This window comes from Zonotrichia leucophrys, unplaced genomic scaffold, assembly GCF_028769735.1.
Source record: "Zonotrichia leucophrys gambelii isolate GWCS_2022_RI unplaced genomic scaffold, RI_Zleu_2.0 Scaffold_420_44257, whole genome shotgun sequence".
Taxonomy (NCBI): Eukaryota; Metazoa; Chordata; class Aves; order Passeriformes; family Passerellidae; genus Zonotrichia; species Zonotrichia leucophrys.
The window spans coordinates 3389-28920 of NW_026992625.1; the positions used below are offsets into that span (position 1 = coordinate 3389).

At 49.0% G+C, this 25532-nt stretch overlaps 1 protein-coding gene and 1 long non-coding RNA gene across 3 annotated transcripts; one reads left to right on the top strand and one right to left on the bottom strand.

The window, feature by feature from the left end:
* LOC135441681 (uncharacterized) lies at positions 1-25515 on the top strand. Of its 2 annotated transcripts, XR_010438524.1 has the most exons (5): positions 1-66; positions 701-777; positions 22085-22142; positions 24017-24209; positions 25327-25515. It is a non-coding gene; the product is annotated as an uncharacterized LOC135441681 (long non-coding RNA). The 2 variants fall into 2 exon arrangements; XR_010438525.1 differs by lacking the exons at positions 22085-22142; positions 24017-24209; positions 25327-25515 and adding an exon at positions 2753-3525.
* On the bottom strand, positions 12780-14918 carry LOC135441682 (PHD finger protein 7-like). Its single transcript, XM_064701229.1, has 8 exons — positions 14876-14918; positions 14460-14551; positions 14273-14374; positions 13864-14090; positions 13625-13787; positions 13429-13535; positions 13101-13214; positions 12780-12954 (listed from the first exon to the last, which is right to left on the bottom strand). Exons 1-8 carry the CDS (start codon positions 14916-14918, stop codon positions 12780-12782), a joined length of 1023 nt encoding a protein of 340 aa, XP_064557299.1.
* Positions 25516-25532: the final 17 nt, after the last annotated feature.

Here is a 25532-nt window from a genome sequence, read left to right on the forward strand (position 1 = left end):
GGTTTTAGTTCTCAAAGTCAAGGGGTATTCTTCCTGGATCTATCACCTGGATTTCTTACCTAGAAGGTAATAAAAGTAATTAAATATTAGGTAAAAACTGTCCTAACTACATCATCATGTGAACCATTTAGTCTGACTCAGGTTGCTTACATACAATTCTTTTTCAAAGTATTATGGCAACAAAAGAATAATTACATCAATGACCAAACATATTTTGCAGGAAGACATCCGTGGCATGTTTAGCACACACTTAGGGCATGCATTTTTTATTTTATCAAAGTTCCTATCAAGACTTCTGGATTAGTACTTCCAAGTTTCTAAAATGTTGGAACCATAATATGATTTCAAGTAATGTGGTGTAAAAAAATAAGTTGAGCCTATACGGTGCCCTGTCCATAATTTCTAGCTTGTAAAATAAGAAAATAGCCATTCTTATCAAGATGCAAATACAGCATATGCAATATCTATGCAAAGCGTGCACTATACATTTAGGTAAAAATTACGATTTATTAAAAGTCTGATCACTGAAAAGAACAGAGCAGAGGCTGGGCTGCTGTGCAGCACTACAACTCTTTGCCCTCATCTGGCAGAAATCTATTGAGCTAGACGCTCATATGAACCTTAATGCAAGTAGTGACTAAGAGCACACCTATTTAAATCACCTCCTCCAGATCTTTCTATTCCTTCTGTTTTCTTTTAGAATATGGAGAACTTACGCTACAGACTGCAGAGGCACTAAGTAGTGCCTAAAGGAACTTGCCTATCAATTGCCTAAAGGTAGATGGTTTTCACATTATCCTTCTTCCTTTCTTCTTTGGAAATTCTAAAATTTTTCTATCAGAAACAGTAAAGTCGTCTGTCACAATATCCAATATGAATGATGTAGAATAAATGTTGTTCTCCACAATGCCTTTTTTTTATCCTTTTAAAACTTGACTTTCAGTGGAAAAATTTGGTTATTTAATCTAGGGTATTTGGACTCAGTGAAAATCCACTTTTCAAAAAAAAATTGTTAGGAATTGATTGTGAGGACTTCTTATTCAGCAAAATGTTTTAAAAGCTATTGCCAAAACATACCAGTGACATTTGGAGCGTAGGAAAAGTCTATTAAACAAATTAAACCAATTAAAAGAAACTGACCTGATTTGTACAATCACGTACAGGCACATCTATATATGTACATCAATAAATAGGAGTATTTTATTCCTTCAACCAAACCATTTTGCACAATTTAAGTGGCTCAAAACCATAGAAATAATTACAAGCAAGATTTTCAATTATAACACATAGAAGAAAGCGTGGCTACTTACGTAGAACAGAAAATCATATTAGAAAAAATATTCAGGCCAAAATACTTTCAGAAGCAATATGGTTTCAAATAAACATGGATACTTTCAACTTCTTAAACTGCCAAGGGCTACCGTAACATTGAGGAAGAGAAGTGAAAAAGTGGCAAGGGAATAAACTCTTTCATTTGTTAGTTTCTTGGTGAGTTTGAGCTTTTAGGTTTTGTTTTTTGGGGTTTGTGGTTTTTTGCCTTGGTTTTATATTGTTTTTAACAAAAGATATATTTCTAATGTTCATTAACCCTATCGGGAGATACTTATGTTCTGATTTGGGAAGTACATCAAATTTACAACAGTCTTTATAGAAGTTAATGCCTAGAATGCAACATGAAACAACTCTTCAGATGTAACCAAGTAATTCTACACTTTTTTCCCTATGTACTTGGGACTTACTATTTACAGCAGGATTCTGTGAATTGCTTTGTGAATGTGACAAATTTTTTTCTAAATATTTTTGCTTTTCTGAAGAATACTAGAAACCAAAATCTGTAACAACCAGTATCAGAGTATTAAAAATTATTTCGCCAGGAAAAAGAGATAGATGGTAGATGAGGAGATGCTCTTTTTTTTTGCCCCAAGTCTAGATTCAATAGTGGGGTAACTGCCCTTCCAGCAAGATGGCAGAAATAAACATGAGCATGTTGCTCTTAAAAATCTGATGAGAAGCTCTGTTTGATAAATTATGAGTGTGTTCTGGGATTATGGAAATAATACAAAATTGTCCTTGATCAAAGGTGGAAAAAATAGTGGAGAAGTATAATGGGAATACTCTTTTATTTAGTGGGCTTGTCTTCTATAAACGACACCATAAATGCTTTATAATAGTAAATGACAGATCAGCCAATTGAACCATTTCTGGAAATTTTTCCCAGTGTTTCAAAATAAAAGCTAATGCAAATATTAGAAAAAAAATAATCCAAAAAGTATTAAATTGTAGATTGCAAAGGCAATGAAGAAACTAACAATTGCTGATGGGAAGCCAATAGGTGGCTAAACATGTATTCACAGGGTACGTCTCTAAAGAAATACTCTAACAAAAAGCCAATTATTTCTTCTATCATAATGTTAACCTCTTTCATCTTTTAAATGTGAATGAAAACCATCATTAAGCACTCCATAGGTATCTCTCAGATTCATCTTACATATAAAGCGAATATTTTTTCACTGGTTTGCTTGAAGTTCTGCTGACTGCATTGCGCATTTACATGCATGTTTTCTTGCTTCTTTCTGCTGTCAATACTGGGCAAGACATGCCATCTACAAAGAGTATGATTTGTCTCACCTAAGCAAATGTGTTTAATCTTTAGGATCCCTTTCTATTAAATTGACAGAAAATGAATTGATTGATTCCACCTAACATTGAGTCTTTTGGTAAAGGTCACCTTGAGAAAACTTTTTTCTGCTAGGATTCAACTCAAGGATTGGAAGAATTGAGAAGACTGCTAGGCACTGGAGCATGGAGAGACCTTCAGCCTCTGTGGATATACCACAGAATAAAATTATCAACTCTTTAAACTTTACTGACTGTACTGAGCAGAATTCTGACTAGAATCTCTTCCCCACATAGATATCCCTTTTCATGACACATGGTAAGATGAATCTCACCTCCTGTTCTGTGTAGGTATGTCTACAGACTATTTTAGGACACCTAGATGAATTTCAGCTGTCTAAAGTTATGTGAGACAAAGCCCACTCACAAGGCTTAGAAACTTCTCCCTATAAGCTGCAAAACACACAGTGCTGCAGTTCTGTAAAATTTGCCAAAGCAATTACTTCAGCATTAAATGTGTGTGAAATACTTGCACAGAGATAGTTTTCAAGATATTCACAAGATATTCTTTCCATAGGAAGATTTGAAGACACATCTTTTACCTCTTCAGTCAATAAACCCCCCAAAATATATTAGGTTTTTTTTTAATTTAGCACTCTTCTGGTTACAATTATTTAACTTTGCATGGCTTAATTAAAAAGCATCCAATTCAGAGAAAGATTGATAAAGCCAGATAGGAAAGAAAATTAGAAATTGGTAACAAGGAGTATGAGTAGGAAGACAGGGAACTATTCAAAAGAGAAAGGAAAAAAAACAGAAGCAGTGACAAGGAGAGACATCCTGAAAGTTTCCTGTGAGGATTATGTATTATTTATTCAGTGACAAAATTAGAACAGCCTGCACATTTGATATCTCTCCACGGGAGAGCACTAGCCATTGGGAATGCACATAATTGCCAAAGTAACATGAAAAAGAGAAGGAAATATAGAGAATATTAGAACTGAGTAAGAAGACATTTTCAATCATTGAAATTCAGGTGGTGAATTATTCAAGAACCATTTTTATACTGGAAAAGAGCAGATATAGAAAGTCTCGCAAACAGCAGATATGTCTCATTTGCAGTCAGAAAATGATTCTCAGAAAATGGCAAGTTCTAGTTTAGACCAAAAGTTTCTGAATATCACATAAGAAAGTGTGATAAATAGGTATGATTCGTGCTGATAAAAATTGAAACAGTAATCAATATTGATACAGTAATTAATATTTGAGAATAATAAAATAGTTAATAGTTAAAAGTTGTAATGCCAAAGAAGAGAGGGAAAGGAGGGGCTCCACCCACCCCCCTTCCCAGCAGATGTTCTCAAGGACCACAGGAAAAAAGCTGAAGATATAGTTGCTAAAAATGACCAAGAACCTGGTTGGGTCCAAGAAAATGCTAATTATAAGGGACTTATTGCTTTGATATGTAGATGCAGTGATATGTTAGTCTTGGCTTACATTGTACTGGCTTGGTGCGCATGTGTAACCCAAAGGTGAATTAAAGGACAGCGAAGAAGACTACAGGGCCTTCATCAGTGACGACCCCCAAAGACTTGTGCGACCACCAAACCGAGTGGTGGCGCATGCGTATTAAAGGTGGTAATGAAGGCGGAGAAAGAAAAGGGACGAACCGAAAATAGGAGGAGATGGCATTGACACATGGCATATAAGGGGTGACTTTCACTTGGCAAGCTTGTACGTGAAGTGGCAAGGGTCAAGAACCCTGCCCTCCGTACCCCGTGGTTGTTTTTGCTTATGCGCTATTATTTGAACCAAATTATCCCTTATTTATATATTTTCTAAACTATTTAATTAAAATTGTTGCTACCTTAAATATTGTTTGGGGTTTTTTTGATGGCATAATTGGACAAACATAACAGCATCATGTATGAGATATATGAATATGCAACAGGCTATTACTTTTAGGTTAATCCTGTGTTAGCAAAGTGTCTTCTGAGGCAGAGCACAGCACCCAGACATCTGTAATTCTTTGCTCTTTAAATTGCCCTTTATTGTCCTACCTCTAATTGTCCAAATTATTTTTTCTCTAATTTTTATTCTTAGTTTTATAACTAATTTATTACTATTAAATATTTAAAATTTTAGAACAAGTGAAATTCTGCATCCTTTGTGTCCACTATCAGTGGGCATCCTTCTTCCCAAGCTTTGTCAACTTCCCTCTGGGTTTGAGATCAGTGAAACGTGCCCAGCCTTGAGTCTTGGAAGACAATTCTAGCAACAAGTACTTTGCTTTTCTAACACCTGGCCATCACTTCGAGCTTGTAGGCTGCTATGTGTGTCCAGGTTAAACGTCTCTTCCTGTTGATCAGGCTTGGAAGGGTGTACAGCCCAGGCCCGACAGGACATGTTTTCTTCAGGAAATGGGACGTAGGGCCCAGTTTGCAACGGGTGCAGGCCCGCGCCTTCCAGAGCGCCAGAAGGTTGGCGGCGCCATTGCAGGGCTCAGGGCGCCGCCTTGTGGGCGAGAGCCGCCATGACAGCGCGGGCGGCGCGCGGCGGGGCCGGAGGGCGGGAAGGGGCGGGCGGGTGTGAGGGGCGGGGCGGTTCGTGCCCAGAGCCGAGCCCGCGCTGTTCCTGGGCGCGTTCCCGGCTCGGTGTTGGGAGCGTGCAGCTGCTGCTCGGGCTCTGGGAGAAGCGTGCGGCCGCAGCGGGGTCCCAGCCCGCAGAGCTGCCTCCTGGCCGAGGCTGCAGTGCCGGAACTGCCGTACCAGAGCTGCCCTGCGCCGTGGCGCTACTAGAGTCCCTGGCAGAGCCAGGCTGACACAGGCAGCTCCTGAGACAAGCCCTGCCATGGCAGCGCCGGGCTGGCAGTGCCGACAGCTGAGGGAAGCCCTGCCGTGGCAGAGCCGGGCTGGCAGTGCCGACAGCTGGGGGAAGCCCTGCCATGGCAGAGCCAGGCTGGCAATGCCGGCAGCTGAGGGGAGCCCTGCCATGGCAGACCCGGGCTGGCAGTGCCGACAGCTGAGGGGAGCCCTGCCATGGCAGAGCTGGGCTGGCAATGCCGACAGCTGAGGGAAGCCCTGCCATGGCAGAGCCGGGCTGGCAGTGCCGACAGCTGAGGGGAGCCCTGCCATGGTAGCGCCGGGTCCGCTCCTGCCCCCGGGCCGCCCGAAGTAGCGACCTCTGGGACCTGCCGGCAGACCGGCACTGCTTGGCCCTCTTCAGTAGATCGACAGAGTTGCACCACAGATAGCAAAATATTAAAACATCTGATTTAAAACACCAGAGGGAAACCATAGAATTGAAAAGAAAATGAAGGTGTACCAAAATACTCAGGGCATGAATGGGAAAACTGAAAAGAAACAGAATCTAATTATTTATGTAATCTCAACTCTATCAAGAAAAACATGAGGGTGAAAAAACCTTCTAAAAGTTTTGACAATAGAATGGTTCAGCTGTGTGGTTTTGCTAGTACATTAAAGACTTAAAAAGCAGTCAGGTATTCCTTTGCCCACTGCTAAGAATTTATTCACGGGATTTTTTACAGTTGTCCCTCAAATACCCCTCATAAAGAGAGTTGAGTGCTTAGATTCCATGGAAGCCATCAGTTAGTAAATGTAGTGTTGTGGTTTTAAGTAGTTCTGTAGTAAGTAGTTAGTAAAAGAAGTCGTCGTTTTGCCAATGGATGCTGATCCCTGATGCGTTCGTGCTGGTTCCATGGAAAGGCGAATTTTTAGGAATGAGCTGTTGGAAAACTGGTGTTTTCTGCTGGTAGTAGGTACAAACACATTGCTATTTGTGGTAGAGACTGAAGCAACTTTAGATGCCTGCTCCTTCTTCTCCACCTATGTTTAAAGGAGATCCATGCAGGTTAAAACATGAACAAAACCTCGAGGCTCTGGGCCTGTGCTGCAGCCTCACCTGCCTCTCCCCACAATCAGCAGAGGAACAGCCGGAGGACACTGCAGTGTTCCTCAACGCAATGATGGGAGCAGAAGGTGGGCAGGAGCAGGGCTCACATAGACAGAGAGGATCAGCACCTCAAAGCAACCACATCATTCAAGGGACAGGGACTCAGGACAGACAGCTGCCCTGTGAGACAGCAAGGAGGAGGAGGGCCCTGGTGCCAGGGAGCCAGGTGAGGGCAAAGCAGCCCTGTGACAGCCTGGCCCAAGGGCTCTTGTGGCAGCAGGCAGTGTGGGGATCAGAGCAGAGGCAGGGGGAGGCAGGAGCTGCTCGGCCATGCCGGGGCTGGGAGCCTCCTTCCTGCCCAAGTGGGGCCCAGCTGGGCCAGGGGGCAGCTGCTGGGACAGCCGTGCCCACAATGGCCCCTGCTCTGCAAGGCCTCCAGCCTTGCCCATCAGCCAGGCAGGGACAGAGCAGCCTTGGGGCCAATGCTGCTGCAGGCTCAGAGCCCCACAGAGCTGCTGATGCCCGGTGCCATTGGCTCTGTCCCCTGCAGCCTGCATGCTGTGTCACCGTGCCGAGGCTGAGCCCTGTGCCTCCCCCGGCCCTGGCAACTGCTCCTGTGCTGCTCCTGCACCTCCCAGGGCACCCACGGGCTCTGCTCGGGCTTCACACAGGCCAGAACCAGCTGGGGCTGTGACAGCTCTGCTGCTCTGGGCCCAGCCCTCGGGCAAAGCACCCGCCTGTCCCTGGCCTGGGGGCAGTGCCCAGGCTGGGCTTGACTGAGCCCATCCGCTCCTGGAGGGCTGGGGGCACTGCTCTGGCCTGGCCTGGCCCGGCCCTGGGGTCCCTTGGCATTCCTGCTTGCCCTTGCATCCACCAGGGATGGGCTGCAGCTCAATGGCCTGGCCGCACACTCAGGCCTGGAGCCTTCCCGTGGCTCCCCAGGGCACGAGAGCCTCAGCCCCAGCTCCCAAACACGGCCTAACAGGCTTTGCTGATATTGATCCCTGTTAGACCTTTGAAAGCATTTTCAAAGTAACCTTGTTTGGCAACACTTTCAAGGAACAAACGTGACTCACTTCAAATCAGTAAAAACTTTATTGGTTTGCTTGCACTTCCTATAGGGTATCCTAATGCTTCCTTTGGCGTTCCAGAAAATAATGAAAATCTAACAAATTCTTCAGAGAAGTTCCTGAATCCACTATGAGGAGAAGTCTCTATATTCACTATCCTTACATACAGTTAAGTAGCTGCTCCTGTAACACACAAAGATGTAGTGGTTTACCTGACTGGACCACACATGATGTTATACACACTGCTACACTACAAAACTTCTCTTCCCTGTTCATTACAAATGTAAATCTCTTCTCGAGGTCCTGACTTAATTTTGCATGCACATTCATACCTGCAATCCCTCCCCATGCTCAGCTTTCACCTAGACTTACCAGGGAACAGATGTTCCATACTCACCTCAAGCAATAATCTACGTCTGTCTTCCTAACCCTCTTTTTCTTCACTGGCTTCTACTAATCTACAAAATAACTGTGGACCCTCTGCACAAAAGAAACCTCCAATTAATATCCTTAAACACTTGTGATTGTGCTGCTGCTTCTAACAATATTGACCACCACAGCACTAAAATCAGAAATCAATTCTTCACATCCTTCCTGTTCTCCTGCCCCCACCACACCTTGGCTCCAGAAGAAATGTTCCCTACTGCAGCCTGGTGTGCTAAGAACAATCAAAGGCAGCAGCACTTTTCCTCAACATGCTGCAATCTGAATTGCACTGAAATTGCTGCTGTTGCATTAGAAGCTCAGCACCAGCACGCCACATCTTCCCCCAGAACTGAGGCCTGCTGAGGCCTGAGCTCTCCATTTCAACACAGCCTGTAAATCAGGCTGCCTGGAAGATTGCAGGCCGGGAACTGTGTGAACACAGCAGTGCATTTCAGCAGAGTTATGGAATCAGTCTCATGGAAGGCACATCCTTTAAGCTTAAGACTCTATTCTACAAAATCTAACCAGCAATTGTTTTGGTGGCCTGTGCAGGTTTTGGGGACTGTGCATGTTTCCTTTGGATGTTGTTTTCTTTGTTTCTAAATACAAAATTCACTGGATTCAGAAGAGAAAGCCCCAGATTCATTAGGACAAAGAACCACGGGGACATATGTGGTTGACAAGAACACTCATTTCTAATGGTACCACCAGAAAGAGAGGGAAAAGATAAAGATGCTTTAAATACCTGAAAGGGTCCAAAATGTCTAGGTGACTAGTCAAGTGACTAAGTTTGTGGTAAACTGTTAAATTCCAGATTCCTATTCGGTAATTGTCTGAAAGAAAAGAAAGCCAGAAATCTGCTTGACCTTCATTTTGCCAGGACTTCCTCACGGGATTCTGCCACAACTTGGATCACAAGTGAGGGTGGCAAATTTTGACTAGAAAACTTTGATAGCTAGGCAGCATTTTTTCCTCCTCACTGAATTACAGGAAGGGTTTAAAAGGAAAAAATATATTAAAGAGGGTAAAGAAATTCTGTCATACCTCTTAGGCGTTCATCATCTTTGGAGAAGAAAAAAAAACTCTAGCACTTTCTGTGCGTGGTAAAGAAAGAAACCTAGAAAAGGACAAAGGGATTTGAGCATCCTAAATTGTACTATCAAATTCCATGAACACAAGTTAAACATGTAGTGCTTCGGAGAAATGGCATACATTGAAAAGCTTTATTCCCTAGGAACCAAATAGAGCTTTTTATTTTACATAATCCTCTTTTAAAGAGAAAACTGACTGTGTCTTGGGCTTTTTGCCAAACTCAGTTTGGAGTTGGTCAAACCAAAATGACCCAGTTAATTTCTTGTGCTCTACTCTTTCTTTCCATATTCACATTCACATCCAATGGGCTGCTGGGAGTTTTGACTCTGTGCAGCACAAACGGTTTTCCAAGATGACTTTCATTGTTCAGAGGTGTGCAATGTCAGTTTCCCATTCCCTGAGTGCTGCTATTAATATTCCCACAGCATCCAACTACTACAGCCAAGTAGACAACAAAGAGAAATGCAACTTGCATTTCTTGGTCCTGTTTGATTTCTGACATCTCAGGCTCATCGTCACCCTCAGAACTGCTGTCCTGGAAACGTGGATCCTCTTGCCATGTGGCTTTTACTGGCTTTATTGTCCCAAGCGCGTGAGGCTCTGCAATGACAGCACCAATAGAGAAAGAAAGCCAAAACCAGATTATTCCTCTACTGGTCAGGAAAAATTCCTCCTTTCACGTGAAATCCTTACAGTGGAGAAGAGAGATTTAGGAAGGACAGAATCTGACCCTGCCAGACTTTCTAAGCTACGTCTTGGCTCCAGTATTTTCCACTTTGTTCCAGGGATCCCTTATGTATTCTTAAACATTTCTCATTGCATTCAGAAGACACTGAATACCTTCTCAGTTCAGCACAAGTCTGGGGGGCTCGTTGCTTTGTGCTGTTGCGTTGGGTTTTTTAATATTTTGGGATAACTTCACGGGGTTTCTTTTCTCTCCTACATGACTGGGACTCGAGTTAATGTTGTTTCATCTTCATTTCAGACGGCCTCATTTTATCTAAGGTTAGGACACCCCAATGGTCATGTGTCATTCCATTTCCTTTTTCTAAAGGTCCAAGAGTAGAATTCAGTAACAAACAGAATGTTCATGGATCTTGGGGCCAGCTCTCAGACTTTGCTCCTCCCTCTACATTAACGCACATTTCCTTAAAAGCCTTGTGAAGTCCTATGAAACTTGATATGACTGGTGTGTCACCTTTTTCCCTGTTTGAGGAATTCAGGGCATGAGAACAAGCTTTTTCACCCCTCAGCAAAAACTCCAATGCCTTCTCAAAGCATGCCTTTCAGAATTCCTGAGATGCAAGCATGAGGCACCTCTCAATAATCTACCACAACCCTGGCAAGCAGAACTGAAGATCAAAATGCTTCTGCCTAATTACTGACTTCTGCTGCTGAAAATCCCCTGCATCCTGACCTTCTTTACACCATGTTGCCCTACAGTGCCTGCCAGAAGCTCTTCCTTATCAATGGCACTGTTAGAAGGGTTCTGCTGTTACCTTCTTTGATGCCCAACTCCTCTGTGCCTCCAAAGAAGGAAAACTGTAAAGAACTCGTCTCATGAGCTGCGTCGTCCTCAGGCAAAGGTCCCAAATGGTCATCTGGGGCAGAGTCCTGTGCATCCTCTTTGTCCCACAGTATTTTCTCCAACTATTCTGGTTCGTTCTTTGAAGGTCTTTCAAAGAAGAAACCAGAATAGACGGAGGAAATACCATCTATTCCGGTTTGTTCTTTGAAAGGCCTCTTTCAAATCCGCAGCAATGCTGTAGAAGTTGTCTTCAGACACTTGAGGCCGTGTCTCACTCTCTTTCTTCTTTTTTTGGCTTTACTGAAATGAGATTGTTCAAGGTTAGCAACACAGCACACGTCCTTTTCAGACACAGCTTCCCTAAGAGCCACCTTGCTCTCAATGTCTCCCTAAGCATATCCAAGCCCATTAAGGAGTGGTTCATTATCAAGGGTAAGCAGTGGGGAAACATCTGAGGTTGGAGTGTAAAGGCAGGAACAAGAGTCCTTTTTAATTAGCCACATCCTTAAGTGACTTTTCACTGAATACACCGTTATACAAAAATCAAGGTATTTAGCCCATACTTCTTCCTGCCAGTAGAAACATCAAGAGCTAATAGGGTTTGCTCACAGAGCTGCACATCTCAGGGTCCCTGCACTGACCGTTCTCACCTTCACTTCCGGCAAGGAACACACGGCCTAGAAAGAAAAGATGACAGCACTATGTGCTGCTGTTGGAGGTCCCAGTTGAGGTCCGACGTCGCTGGTGGGAGCGGCTGCTCCTGCGGGATGTCCCCGACCACGTCCCCCTACGCCTGGGCCTCTCAGCACTCGCTGCTGTCCTCCTGCTCCTGTCCTGGCGACTCCTGGACCGCAGAGTCTGAGTCGAGGCCCGGCGCTGCTGGCGGGAGCGGCTGCGTCTGGGAGGCGTCCCCGATGATGTGTCCCTTCGCCTGGGCCTCTCAGCCCTTGGCCTTGTCCCGCTGCTGCTGTCACGGCGACTCCTGGAGCGGACAGGTGGACTCTGGGCCCAGCCTTGCTGGCGGGAGCGCCTGCGTCTGGGGGATGGCCCTGGCCATGTGTCCCTTCGCCTGGGCCTCTCAGACCTTGGCCCTGTCCCACTGCTCCTGTCACAGACACTCCTGGAGCGGACAGGTGGACTCTGGGCCCAGCCTTGCTGGCGGGAGCGCCTGCGTCTGGGGGATGGCCCTGGCCATGTGTCCCTTCGCCTGGGCCTCTCAGACCTTGGCCCTGTCCCACTGCTCCTGTCACAGACACTCCTGGAGCGGACAGGTGGACTCTGGGCCCAGCCTTGCTGGCGGGAGCGCCTGCGTCTGGGGGATGGCCCTGGCCATGTGTCCCTTCGCCTGGGCCTCTCAGACCTTGGCCCTGTCCCACTGCTCCTGTCACAGACACTCCTGGAGCGGACAGGTGGACTCTGGGCCCAGCCTTGCTGGCGGGAGCGCCTGCGTCTGGGGGATGGCCCTGACCATGTCTCCCTTCGCCTGGGCCTCTCAGTCCTTCGCCCTGTCCCTCTGTTCCTGTCATGGCAACTCCTGGAGCGGACAGGTGGACTCTGGGCCCAGCCTTGCTGGCGGGAGCGCCTGTGTCTGGGGGATGTCCGTGACGGTGTCTCCCTTTGCTTGGGCCTCTCAGCCCTTGGCCCTGTCCCACTGCTCCTGTCAAGGTGACTCCGTGACCGGACAGGTGGACTCTGGGCACGACTTTGCCGGCGAGAGCAGCTTCGCCTGCGGCCAGGCCCAGCACATCTGGAATGGACCCTGTCCTCAGGGTCAGGGGACGTGCTGCGTGTTGCCCTTGATCTGCTGATGCTGCTGGTGTCCAGTGAGGAAGATGGCAGCGCCTGCTGCCATGCTGCGTGCTGGGGCCTGCTGTGGCTTCCCGTCTCTGGAGATGGAGACGGGGAAACCAGCACCAATGGCACAGGGCTGTGGGAGCTGGGGCGGATGGCCTCAGATTCTGACCAGCCATGAGCAGATTGTAGTCCTGACTGTCTGGCCAGCCTGGGGCCATTGAGCTCTGTCTCTTCCCTGGCGGCTGTAAGGGCAAGCAGGAATGTCAAAGATCGCCCAGGCCCCAGCCAGGCCAGGCCAGAGCAGTGCCCCCAGCCCTCCAGCAGTGGATGCTGTGCTCTGCCTAGCCCGGCCTGGGCACTGCCCCCAGCCAGGGACACCGGGGACTTTGACTCATACATGTTCCGAGCCCAGCACAGCTGTCACACTCCCATCTCTGTGTGCTGTTCCTCAGGCCAGAGCAGCGCCTGTGGGTGCCCTCAGCAGCACAGGAGGAGCACAGGAGCAATTGCCAGGGCCTGGGGAGGCAAACAAGCTCATAGCACTGAGAACAAAGTGTACCAGCACGTGGTTGTCTGGCCAAGCGCTTCTGGTTCTTCCCGCTTTGAGCCCTTGCCGAGATACAGGTTCCCTGCAGAGCCCCAGGTGCAGCTTCCCAACTTACCCCTGTTCCTCTGCCTCCTCCCTGCCTCCAGGGTAAAGGCAATCCCTGGCATTGCACTGGCTGTGCCTCACTCCTAGATCTGCAAAGGCATCATTGTCCTCCCATGTTGGGTCTCTGATGGAGAAAGGAAGAGATGATGAATTTGTGCTGCTCTCCCTCACGGAGGTCCAGGGTGTCCCAGCTCCTTCTCCAGCGCTTTTCCAAGTTGGGCGTGAAGCTGAAGCCCAGACACATGGGACAGGGCAGGGCCAGGGCTCCTGGGGCAGGGCCTGGCACAGCACAGCACTTGCACCCTCCTGCGTGGTGGGCCAGGCAGAAGGACACCAACCTGAAGGGGACTCGGATCCCCAAGATGAACATTTCAACAGGGAATTCCCCACTGTCTCTGCACAGGGGGCACTGGAAATACAAAGCACCAGCACGCAAGGCCTGTCCCTGCAGGGGAAACACAGGCAGGGTGAGCAAGGCCCTGCTGCTGCTGCTGAGCACCTGCTGTGCCCTGGCGCTGAGGGAAGGGCTCCTACCTGGATGCAGTCCCTGTGGAACCAGGCCCTTTCGCACGTTGGGCACACCAGTGTTGTGAAGGTCGTCCTGTCCTCCACAGGCTCCAGGCAGATGAGGCAAACGGTGTCCGGCTCAGGAGTCACCTCCACCTCCTGCTCTGGACGGTGCTCAGGGCAGAAGGACCTGGAGGAAAATGGATGGGGAAAGTGAGAAATGCTGGATCATTCCCCAGGGGTGGCCATAAAGAGAGATGAGGTACCTGAACGGAGTAACGTATACATTAACACAGCCACCCTCCTTGGCACAGGGCAGGTGGAACCATCTGTCACACTCCGGCACGCAGCACATGATGGTTGCCCCGCTCTGGCCGCAGACGCAGCAGCGCTGGAAAGAGCCAAGCAGCCGCATCAGCAGCAGCAGCAGCCTCGAGGCCTCCCCGGGCAGCCGCAGGGCTCTGGGCAGGGCGCAGGACGTGGCCGCTGCCGGCTCCCAGCACACAGAGCCACCTGCTGGAGGAGGGAGGCTCCTGTGCCAGGGCCTCTGTGCCAGAGCTGGTGGGAGCCAGACTTTGTCCCAGCTGCTGGGCCGGCCTTTGTTTCCTGCAGTCTGGGCTAAGCTCTGGCAAATCTTGCCAGGCACAAATCTCCCTGCTCTTGTCAGGCTCTCACCTTCTCTGCTGCCCGCCAGACCGCAATTTGGAGATCTCGTGGGAGAAATCCCATGAGTCCATCGTGGCGGTTCTCTTGCCGAAAGAGTAGAGTAGCGAAGAGCTGAAGGCAAGGGGAGGAGCTGATGAGGAGAGGGCGGCAGGAGCTGCCCATTGCAATGGTGGAGGGAGCGCCCAGAGCCACTCACCATGCAGAACACGTGAGCACAGAGCCCACCCTTGTGCAGTTTGTCACCGCACATGTCCGGGTCAGCCTCGGCACGGTGACACAGCATGCAGGCTGCAGGGGACAGAGCCAATGGCACCGGGCATCAACAGCTCTGTGGGGCTCTGAGCCTGCACCAGCATCGGCCCCAAGGCTGCTCTGTCCCTGCCTGGCTGATGGGCAGGGCTGGAGGCCTTGCAGAGCAGGGGCCATTGTGGGCACGGCTGTCCCAGCAGCTGCCCCCTGGCCCAGCTGGGCCCCACTTGGGCAGGAAGGAGGCTCCCAGCCCCGGCATGGCCGAGCAGCTCCTGCCTCCCCCTGCCTCTACTCTGATCCCCACACTGCCTGCTGCTACAAGAGTGCCTGGGCCAGGCTGTCACAGGGCTGCTTTGCCCTCACCTGGCTCCTTGGCTCCAGGGCCCTCCTGCTTGCTGTCAGACATGGCGGCTGTCTGTCCTGCGCCTCTGTCCTTGAGGGACGTTGTTGCTTCAAGGTGCTGAACTGTCTATGGGAGAAAGAAGAGGGGGGGGAGTTTGCAGAACAGGCCCAGAGCCACGAGGCTCTACTCCCTGCTCAGGCCTGCGTGAGCCCTGCTCCTGTCCGCTTTCTCCTCCCGTCGTCACGTTGAGGAACACCGCAGTGTCCTGGCTATTTCTCCGCTGATTCTGGGAAGGGAGAGGCAGGTGAGGCTGCAGCCCAGGCCCAGAGCCCCGAGGTGTGGGGCCCCTCTGGTCTCTAGGCAGCCACGTCCGCACCCTACCTTCTCCTCCCGTTGTCAGGTCGCACTGACACTCGGCCTGAGCCCAGCGTCCCCTTTTGTGGCCTTGGTGGCACAGGTCACAATGGCCACTCTGACATCAGAGCCGTGTATCCAAAATCAGGGCAGCCATGGCCTCAGGTCCCTGGCAACCACTTGTGGCGGCCCCCTCGGGCACCGAGCTTCTGAGATGGGCCCAAGCATTTGCTCAGGGTGGAAGCAGGGCCAGGACTCCTGCAGCAAGTGCAGGGTCAAATGCCAGGCCCTGGGGCAGCCATCCAGGGTGGCACTGTAGGCAGGGAGGTGCTGTTCAGGCACTGCCACGCCAGGGCTCCAGCCCTGGCCAAGGGAAATCTCTGCTCCTGCCCCGGGCAGGCGGTGGCCCAGAGAGCCGGTGCAGAGTCAGCTGCACTGCAGGGATTCAAACCCTGCTCTAGGTGAACTGATGTTTTCCTCAAGACCTGTCTGCAGAAAACTAAGATGAACCTGATTTGATGCTGCTGCATTGGGCATTGGGTACGGGAGATAAACCTGGACACCACCACAGCTGCCTCCAGACCTCAGTTATCTGTCATCCTATGAACTAACAACTTTCACATTTCATATAAATGGAAAAATTAGTACTAGGCTCCTGAGAATCGTCATCTTTTATACTGACTCAGTGCAAAGACACGAAATGCACTGAGAATTTTCTGTGTACATTTGACAGGAGAGCTTGCAACTGTCCTCCACTCAAGTCAAATACAGGAGGATGCTTTTCCTACATTACATGAACTTTGCCAGTTTGGTCCATGCTTTCCTACTAGAAAATACATTGGAAAAAACTCAGGAAGAGAAGCACAAACAATTCTTGTCAGTTTTTCTCTTTCGTGTCTTTGCAAACATGCTCCTGGAAATCCAGATCCATTACTTCTAGAACAATCAGTGGCATCTCTGGGAAGCAGGGCAGGGGCTGACAGGCAGGGACACCCTGCACCTGCCTGATGCTGGGGCAGCAGGAGTTTGTCCATTTTCCTGTCTCCATGGGAGAGCCACCTTGGCTGGGAAATGATCCCTTCACTGCTCTAGGAGGGAGGCACAGCCAGTGCAATGCCAGGAAGTGCCTTTACCTTGGAGGCAGGGAGGAGACAGAGGGGGAAGTTGGGAAGCTGCACCCGGGGCTCTGCAGGGCTCCCGGCCAGGGCTCCAAGCACAAGGAGCCAGAAGAGCTTGGCTGGACAATCCTGAGCTCTGGACACCTTGTCCTCAGCACCGCGAACCCGTTTGCTTCTCCATGCCCTGGGCACTGCTCCCGTGCTGCTCATGCAAGTTACACACAGACACAGAGCTACCTGCTCTGTCTCAACCCTCTTCAGCACTGGACAGCACAACACAGTAACATGTTCTCTTCAGGACATGGTCTAATTATTAATAGTCCTGCAAAGACTCACATTCAAAGCATACACACACAAAACCCCAAACCCTGGTACAGACCTTGCATCAACACAAAATGCTTGTTGCTCTTCAGAAACACAGGGCAGCACTTTTGGCCAATGCTTTTTCCTATAAGTTCTTTCAAAGGATTGCAAAAGCGACTTTGTTTGGCAACTTCTTCAAGGAAGAAACAGGAGAGGCTTCTGAGTTTTTAAAGATTTATTGGTTTGCTTTCACTTTCCTTTTGGCATCCTTACACTTCACCCTGCATTCCAGAAAATCATGAAAATCCAAAATAATATCAGGGGAAGTTTCTGAATTCTTTCATGTTTCTCTCAAAGACTTTCTTGATGTACATACAAGTGACATACAATGTATAACATACAGAGAAGCAGTGGTTTCCCTCACTGGACATTACAAGACAAGGTTATAGACTCCACTTTACTAAAACACTTCTGTTGCCTGGTAATTACAAAGCCTGAAGCTCTTCTAGAGGCTTTTCCCATTGCAACTTCATTAGGTTTGTCTCTGCTCAACTCTCGAGCCTGTCCAGGTCTCACTGAAGGGCAGCAGAGCCTTGTGGTGCTTCAGGCCCTGCTCCCAGTTCTGTCCCATCAGCAAACGCTGAGGGAGCGCTCCGTCCCTTCTGCCAGGTCCCTGGGGAATAAGGCAAACAAGGCTGGGCCCAGCACGGCCCCCTGAGCTCACAGCTACCTGAGTTTGGAGCTCCCCTGTCCACTTCTCTGCCCCACTGTCCCTGAGCTGCCTCAGGGGCCTGTTATGGGAGGCAGGGACAAAGCCTTGCTGAAGTCCCAGCTGACAACAGCCACTGCTCTCCCCTCACAAGCCCAGCCAGTCACTGCAGCACAGGTGGCTATGGATTGGTCAAGCATGGTTTCCATTCCTGTTATTCCACAGGTTTAGAGATGGCATCCAAGAGGAGCTGTTCTGTCACCTTTCTGGGGGTGTGGCTGAGGCTGAAGGGCCTGCAGTTTCCTGGCTCCTTCTTGTTGCCCTTTTGCAAGACTGCAGTGATGTTGGCTTTCCTCCACTGCTCATGCCTCTCTCCGGGGCTGTCTCCTTCCCTGACCTGCTGGCAGAGCGCCCTGTGCCAGAGGCAGGAGCAGAGATTTCCCTTGGCCCCAAAAGGGAACGCTGGGCTCAGGCCGAGTGTCAGTGGGACCTGACAACGGGAGGAGAAGGCGGAAAGGAGCAGAGCTCACACAGGGCTGAGCAGGGAGTAGAGCCCTCGTGGCTCTGGGCCTGCTCTGCAAGCTCCCGGGCCTCTACTTTCTCCACAGAGAGAGAGGAACAGCACCTCGAAGTGACCAGGAAACCCGGCCATGGAGCGGGGCTGGGGCCGTGACACCTCAGGGAAACCAGCCATGGAGCAGGGCTGGGGCTGTGACACCTCAGGGAAACCGGCCATGGAGCGGGGCTGGGGCCGTGACACCTCAGGGACACCGGCCATGGAGCGGGGCTGGGGCTGTGACACCTCAGGGAAACCGGCCATGGAGCGGGGCTGGGGCTGTGACACCTCAGGGACACCGGCCATGGAGCGGGGCTGGGGCTGTGACACCTCAGGGAACTCACCATGGCAGCCACCTCCCGAGGTTTTGAAGTACTTGTTTCTTGGTTTAATGCCCTTCCAAGATCAATCTAGCATCTTTGCATATGAGCAGGACATACAAGGGTATTTAAAATTGAGTCTGATCCAACTATCAAAGACAATGGATGTTTCCTCTAAACTTACCTTTTCATGATTTTTAAACAATATGGAACTTTTCTTATGCCTGACTAAAAATATCCATAATGCAAAATTCATTCTCAAGACAGGAAAAAAGAAAACAATGAAAATAGGATATAGGCAGTCTTCAAAAGGTACAGAGAAGAAAATAAAAATTAGAAAAACTTAGAAAAATTAGGTTTTCTTCTTCATCTTCTCAGTATATGCTGTTTGAACATTTGTTGTCTTACTTGTCCCTCTCAAGACAAGGCATGTTACAGCTTTATTGTCTCAGTGCTGCACTTCCCCAATCGCTGACTTGCCATTTAGGCTTTGCTTTATTAGAAATATACAAGGGACTCTCTATGGAAGAGAGTTGCACAAGCCTCTGGATTCCTGACCGTTCACCTCTGCCAATGCTCACAGTATTCTCCTAACACACGTGAGCTTCCTGTCTTTCAGAGAGAGAAAGATTCAGCTGAAGTCAAGCAAACAGGGCAGGGCAGATGGAAACCTTCCCTTGAGATGCTTTTGGGAAGGCCTGCAAGGACCCTGCCTTCCCTTGGAACAGAGGTGGTCACCATGCATGGTGTTGCCTGACTTGCCCTAGGTGCCCCTCGATTGCAGAAGGACTTTTGCCCACTTCATCACTTGTCTGTCCCTCCAGTTCCAGGGCCTCAATCCTGCTCTGTAAGGCACTAAACCTGTTAGTCAGCTGTGAGTTTTCAGAATAAGGCACTGAGCATGGCTCTAACTAGTTTTTTTAGTCAGGCTTACAATATATTTTGAGAAGAAGAAGGAGCAGAGAAGGTGTGAAAAATGCATATTATATGATTGGCTTTTTGCAAATATTAATATTAATATTAGTACTATATGTGTTATGTTGGAAAGTTATGTTGTATTAATCCTTTTTTGTAGTGCTATCCTAAGCTTTTAAAGTAGTGTGGTGAATATAGTTTTAGGCTACACAAACTCTGTGATGTAAGATACTTTTTCTAAATAGCTCAAGGAGAGATAACAGTAACAAGACACCAAAACTCTGAGAAAAGAAATATTGCTTCCTTATCGGAAAGAACCAGACTTTGAGGGACCAAGACAATTGATTTACAAGATGAGGGAGGGGTTGACAAGAACAAGAAAACACCCATTGTTTGAAAAGAATTTTGGCATCATGTATGAGATATATGAATATGCAACAGGCTATTACTTTTAAGGGTTAATCCTTTGTTAGCAAAGTGTGTTCTGAGGCAGAGCAGAGCACCCAGACATCTGTAATTCTGTGCATTTTTATTGTCATTTTTTGTCCTACCTCTAATTGTCCAAATTCTTTTTTCTCTAATTTTCATTACTAATTTTATAACGAATTTATTACTATTAAACTTTTAAAATTTTAATACAAATGATTGGCATTTTTCACAGTAGGGGTAGGTACCACACAAGAATCCAGCAGAGTCTTCCCAGCTTTTGCATCTGGGTTCTATGAAGCACAACACCCAGCACTTGCACTGCGCCGTCTTTTCCTGAGTTCCGGTGACCAGAACCATCCCATGGCCAGGCCCAGGATAATTTGGGTGCCAAAGTCCCATTGCCTGCAAACATCACACTCCTTTTCACCCAGCTGGTCCTCATCTCAACATATTTGCTGAGTTGGCTTTATGACTGTTTTCTTTATCTTGGCAGTTCTAGCAGATGTCCTTATGGCCCCTAAATTCTGCATCCTTTGTGTTCACCCAAATAAATAGGGGAGGAGACTTTTTCTCCTTTTAATGCCTTTATTATAAGTGATCAGCTCAGGACTGGGCAGCTCGGACGAGTCTGCATCGTCTCTCCCAGGGCGACGAGGAGGAGGAGGAGGAGGAGGAGGATATGCGCAACTTTGTCCACTGGGGGCAGAGCTGAGGCGTCCGGTTCTCGCGGCAGCCTTTGGGGCGTCGTGACCCTCCGTTGTTACTATTTGCCACCTCGTTCTGTCTGCTCCCGGTTTCGGGACGACTCCCTGCTCAGGGTGAGAAGGACTATGAAGGTGTTCAGCATCTCTGCAGGCTCAGCACTCCGTTCCTGACATCCAGACATCGCTCCAATCACTCAACTCTTAGGTGGCTCGTTGTTTTTGGGGTCTTTTTTTAGCAAGGTAGAAGCAGTAGCTTCTCATGGCATGCTGGTCCTTGGAGTTATTTTGCATATTCTTCCCCTCAAGCCTCTTCTCCTCACTGTTCGGGATGTCCCCACCCTTCACTGTCTCAGAGAAGGGCCAGTAACTCGCCCCAGCTAGGGCTTTTACTGATACAAACACAACTATTAACAACGACCTGTAATTACCATAACACAAGCAGCACCCCAGCAGCAACAGTGGTAACCTTTTTCTCACAGAAAAAAATTGGCAGAATTTTTGTTCATGACAGTAGAGAATTTAGTGCTTCAAAGTAGGGGGTTTATTTCATTTTAGCATGGATGACTTAATAGTCATGAAAATGTCAGCATTACAGCCAACATTATCAGACATATGAGGAGGAAAAAAATACACTGATATTCCTGTGCTGGCACACATCTGCAGCTGGGAAACAGCAGAGGAGCTGCAGTGTATAGCTGTTAGCAGAAAACTGGGGAAGAACTGCTCTGGTGAAATTTGGGGTTCAGGTTGAGGATTCATCAGTGGTGCTGTTAACAGTCAGAATGGCTCAGTGACTCTCTGCCAGGCTGGTGTGGCCTCAAAGGCTGCCCCTGCTGCTGGCAGAGTGCGTGAAGCCTCTGCTGAGCAGGCAGTGGCATCCCCCCGAACACCTTCTCACAGCAGGGAGGGAAATGAACCCAGCCCAGTGCATGGAAATGGATCTCTCCAGCTGAACACTCAGGTGAAGCAACCAGAGAGCGTGACAGCATGAACCTTGTGACCTGCAGATCTCCAGGGTAATGATTCTTGTGCCTTCAGAGCCACAGTATCGCTCAGCTTTTTTTTCTCCAGGCTTTTAATCATCTCTCAAACAGACAAATACTCCCCTTGGAGGCTGCTGTGCCCTGTGCACTGGGGAGCCTGGCAGGTGGCCCCGTTGGTGAGAGGAGGGAAGCTGCAAGCAGGCAGCCACCAGGAGAACATGGGAGTTTCAGTGATTTCTGATGCCTCAGGGATGGGGAGATGGCCTGAGCTCAGCAGGAGTTAGGCATAGTCATACAGAGGCCTGGCTGTTATGATTTAAGGTCGCTTAGTGAATATCTGTAGTTTCTATAGATATTTCTATATCTGTCAAAGTAGAATATAGAGCCTTGTGCAGGAGAAAAAGAACTCTTTATGTAAGATATGACCTGGGGGGCATCATGCCAGGCTCCCTAGTGCACAGGGCACAGCAGCCTCCAAGGGGAATATTTGTCTGTTTGAGAAATTGTTGATGGGAAGTTTGGAAAAATAAGATTTCCTCTTTGGTGCAGGTCAGATGGGTGACGCCTGGCAGCTTGTGCACTGCCACTGTGTTAACCTGCGTGCCTCTCCTTCCCTCCCTGCTCCACAGGCAGAACAACACGGGAGCAGCAGGGAGAGGTGACTTTGTCCTGGAGGATCCAGGAGCTTGCTGTCGATATTGGAACCTGCAGCCTCAGAACTTATTTCTTTCTCAAACTGTCACACACATAAAAGCATTTCTGCGGCCCGCTCCTATGGGATTTTCAGGGTCGTTGGATATCATTTCCTTTTCCCTCAGATATCTTTTCTTCCTAGCAGGTGTGTTCAAAGTCCTTTCCTCCTCTTCAAGACTCTGCGTCTCTTCATTCTGTAGCAGGTAAGAGCACATATCCTGGTGGGACAGGGCAATTCCTTCTGCCTTGCCCTGCAGCGTGTCATCGGGCCCCAGTCTAATCTGCGAGGTGCAATTGCCGTGGCATGAAATCCTTGGCTGGTGGCCGATCACCCCCAGCCAGTTGGATGACACGACCAGGAGCTGGTGCTCACCAGGGCAGGAAGGGTTTAGGAATCCTGGCTGCTGCTGCTGCTGACAGGGCTTTCAAGTGTCCTGCTCCTAGGAGGAGTGCATGAGGTGTGAACCCTCCCCCATCCGAGCTGAGAATGGCAGGACCCGTGACTGTGCTGTCTCTAAGCTGCGCTTACACTGCCTAAAAGGTGTCGTGCAGTGTGCCTTGGGATTCCAGAAGAAGGGATGTTGAGGGCATAAAGCCTGGCCAGGGGTGCCAGGGGCTGTTTCAGGCAGCCTGGGGAATTGGTGCCGCTTTGCCTGGTGAAGAAGGTGTGACAAGGAGCTAGCCCAGAGCCAAGGCACCATTGGCTGTGGCCATTGGCCTGCAGCTGGCTCAGTGTGGGGACAGAGACTGCCTGCACCTGTACAAACCTGTTTCTTATTTAAAGAGCCTCCATTAGCCTTCACTAGCAGAATAAAGCGTCTTTGGTTTCAAAACTCCCATACACAGACCCTGAGCATCTACTGTGGCCTGCAGGGCTTCTAGCATGGGAGAGGAAGGGATCTGCACCCTGCACCACCCATGCCCTTACTTGATGTGGAAATTGTAATGATATTATTAAGGTGTGTCTCTTATTGCCTTGCCATTTGTGAATCCCGAGGCTGTCTTGCCCTAGTTTAGCTTTCTGATGTGGAGGAGCTGAACTGCCAACTGATATGGAATTTGGTCCTCTCTGTGGAGTGACATCCTGTAAAATTTATGTCCCAGAAATTCTGTCATGATGGCTCTGGCTCTGCTCCATAAAGAATGACACGGCCTGATTGTCAGCAATTTTTACTTCTGCACTAGTGTAAAAATGCTAAAATTTGAACACTGCCTATTATTTCAAAAGAAAATATTTTAAAACTTGAAGTGATAGCTAAAATTACACCTGAAAGGTAGCAAGAGCAAATACATAGAATGTTTCTCCCAGTTTGTAGATATACTTTTCATTCAAAAATTTGCTGATGGGGATATGCTTTTATGTAATTAGTGACCTTTACAGATTTATTCCCCGAGTTTTTTGAGTTCATAGAATGATGGAATAATTCAGGTTGGAAGGGGCTCTAAAGATCACCTCATTCCAAGCCTGCTGCCATGGGCAGGGACATGGTTGCCTAGACCAGGTTGCTCTGAGCCTGATCCCAGAGCACCAATGGGCCTGGAACACTTCCAGGGACGGGGCAGCCCCAGCATCTCTGAGCAACCAGTGCCAGCCAGGTGCCAAAGGAGGAAGAAAGCCCTTCCCACCTGGAGCTCCACCAGCAGAGGCTGCTGCAGCTTCGTGTGGCCTTGTGTCCCTGAGCGTGTGAGACAGAAAGGCCCTTCCCATGGAGGGATAAGAGCACTGAAAGATCTTTTTTGGGAGAAGCAGAGCAATGGAACGCCAAAGCAGCCTTCAGTTCTTCCAGCAGATTTGGAAACAACTTGAAGGATGAGCAGAGCTGGCCTGGTGTCTGCCAGCTCGGCAGGCTGTGGGGATGGAGAAGCTGCAGTTATCTGTCTTCTTGGCTGAGTCTTTAAAAATGAGGCACTTTTCTGTAGTTCCTTTTCAAGCATTACGTGAAAGTTCCCCCTAGAAGTCCAAAGGCAGCTGCTTTCTTAGCAGAAGGAAGTCAGGAAGAGGCAAAGCAGGCAAAGTCATCAGATAAGTCTGGATAAAAAACTTGGCTAACCTGTTTTCCCCGCCTCCTCCAAACAGCCAATTCTGAAGCACTGAGCAGAGATCTGCCCCGGAGGAAAAGCAGAGCCAATCTCTGGGAACTGACATGCGAGCTCTGGTGAGGACAGCTGCTCCCCTGCCTCGGTGTGGCACCTGCTGAGCTCCCATTCCTGTGGTGGGAGTGTTTCTCCTCTCATCCAGACAAGCCAGAGACCTCCTAGGGAACGAGCAGGTAAGGTTTAAGTACCGAGATCTCCCCAGTAAGAAGTGACATGGCAAAAGGAAATGGCCTCAAGTTGCAGCAGGGAAGACTTAGATTTGCTTTGAGGATCAATTTCTTCACTGAAAGGGTGGTCGGGCATAGGAGCAGGCTGGCCAGGGCAGTCCCCATTGCTGGAGACATTTAAAGCATGGCAAGATGTGGTGTTTAGGGACCTGATTTGGGTGGGGGCTTGGCAGTGCTGGGGCAGCAGCCGGGCTCGATGACCTTAGAAGGCTTTTGCAACCTAAAGGATCCTATGGTTCTGGAAAGTCTTGGCCCCTGTGGCTCTAACACAGCACCTGGATGCTGACGGAAGGAGGCTGGTCATAGAGCCTGGAGGTCCCTGTCCCACAGGGAGAGGGCAAGCCAATGTCACCTACAGGGAGGGTCTCGTCCCCAGAGAGCAGTCAGCCACTCCATCCCTGCCCGGGGCTCTGGGTGCAACCTCGGGGTAGACACCTGCCCTCAGGTTTCCCTCTGGGCACCCGGGAAGGGAACCAGGTCCATCCGTGTGGCAGCTCCAGGGCCTGAAGGCTTTGGGGCTTTGCAGCTGTGTGTCTTGTCACAGGGTGGCAGGGACGTGACACTGCCTGGCCAAGCTGCTGGCCTGGGATCCTTGCTGCTTTCCTCCTTATCCCATATGGATTTAGCAGCAATCTTCTGTCTTTTCTTTAAAACTGTCCTCGGGAGAGTTCAAAGAGAGGGTAATTAGTTATGTCAGAGCCTACATATTTTACCTATTGGCACTCAAGAGAAAAGACAAGAACCTGCTTTGCATCCTTCTGCCTGGAAGTCATTGTGACCCAGGGAAGTGAGGAAGGGGCTGGCCAAGGTCACTGAGGCTCTGAGATGGAGGTGAGTTTGCATTCCAGTTTATTGGAACAGAGGCTCATCAGAAGTTTCCTCGACTATCTAAAGCACAGAGCCCTGGAGCCAAGTAAGCCTGAGCTGCTGCATGCTTGCTGTGAGCCTTGGGGTGAGTGTGCATCATTGCAGGCTTGGGATGGATTGAAATGTGCTGAGGAAACCAGAGGGAGGGAGGGAGGGAGGGAAATCCTCTGTTAACATGTGCCAATTCTTCTGTCAGACTCATCACGGCAGGACGGCGTGAAGGCTGAAAGTGTAAGAAGATGTGGAGGGAAGCAGAGAATCTGACAGGAGCATCGAACGCGGAAGTGCACGAATTTTGCTTTTTGCTTGGATGTAAACTCAGGAGTTGAAAGGAATTTGGGAGTGAGAAGGGACATTTCAGAAGGAGAGGAAGAAGAAGAAAAAGAAGTTGTTGTTGTTACA

Coding starts and splice junctions, on each gene's coding strand:
- LOC135441682 (XM_064701229.1), bottom strand. CDS start 14,918: ATGTCTGACAGCAAGCAGGAGGGCCCTGGAGCCAAGGAGCCAG. Junction 13,788..13,863: donor GTATACGTTACTCCGTTCAG/GTACCTCATCTC, acceptor ATTTTCCTCCAG/GTCCTTCTGCCCTGAGCACC. Junction 12,955..13,100: donor GAGGAGGCAGAGGAACAGGG/GTAAGTTGGGAA, acceptor TTGCCTCCCCAG/GCCCTGGCAATTGCTCCTGT.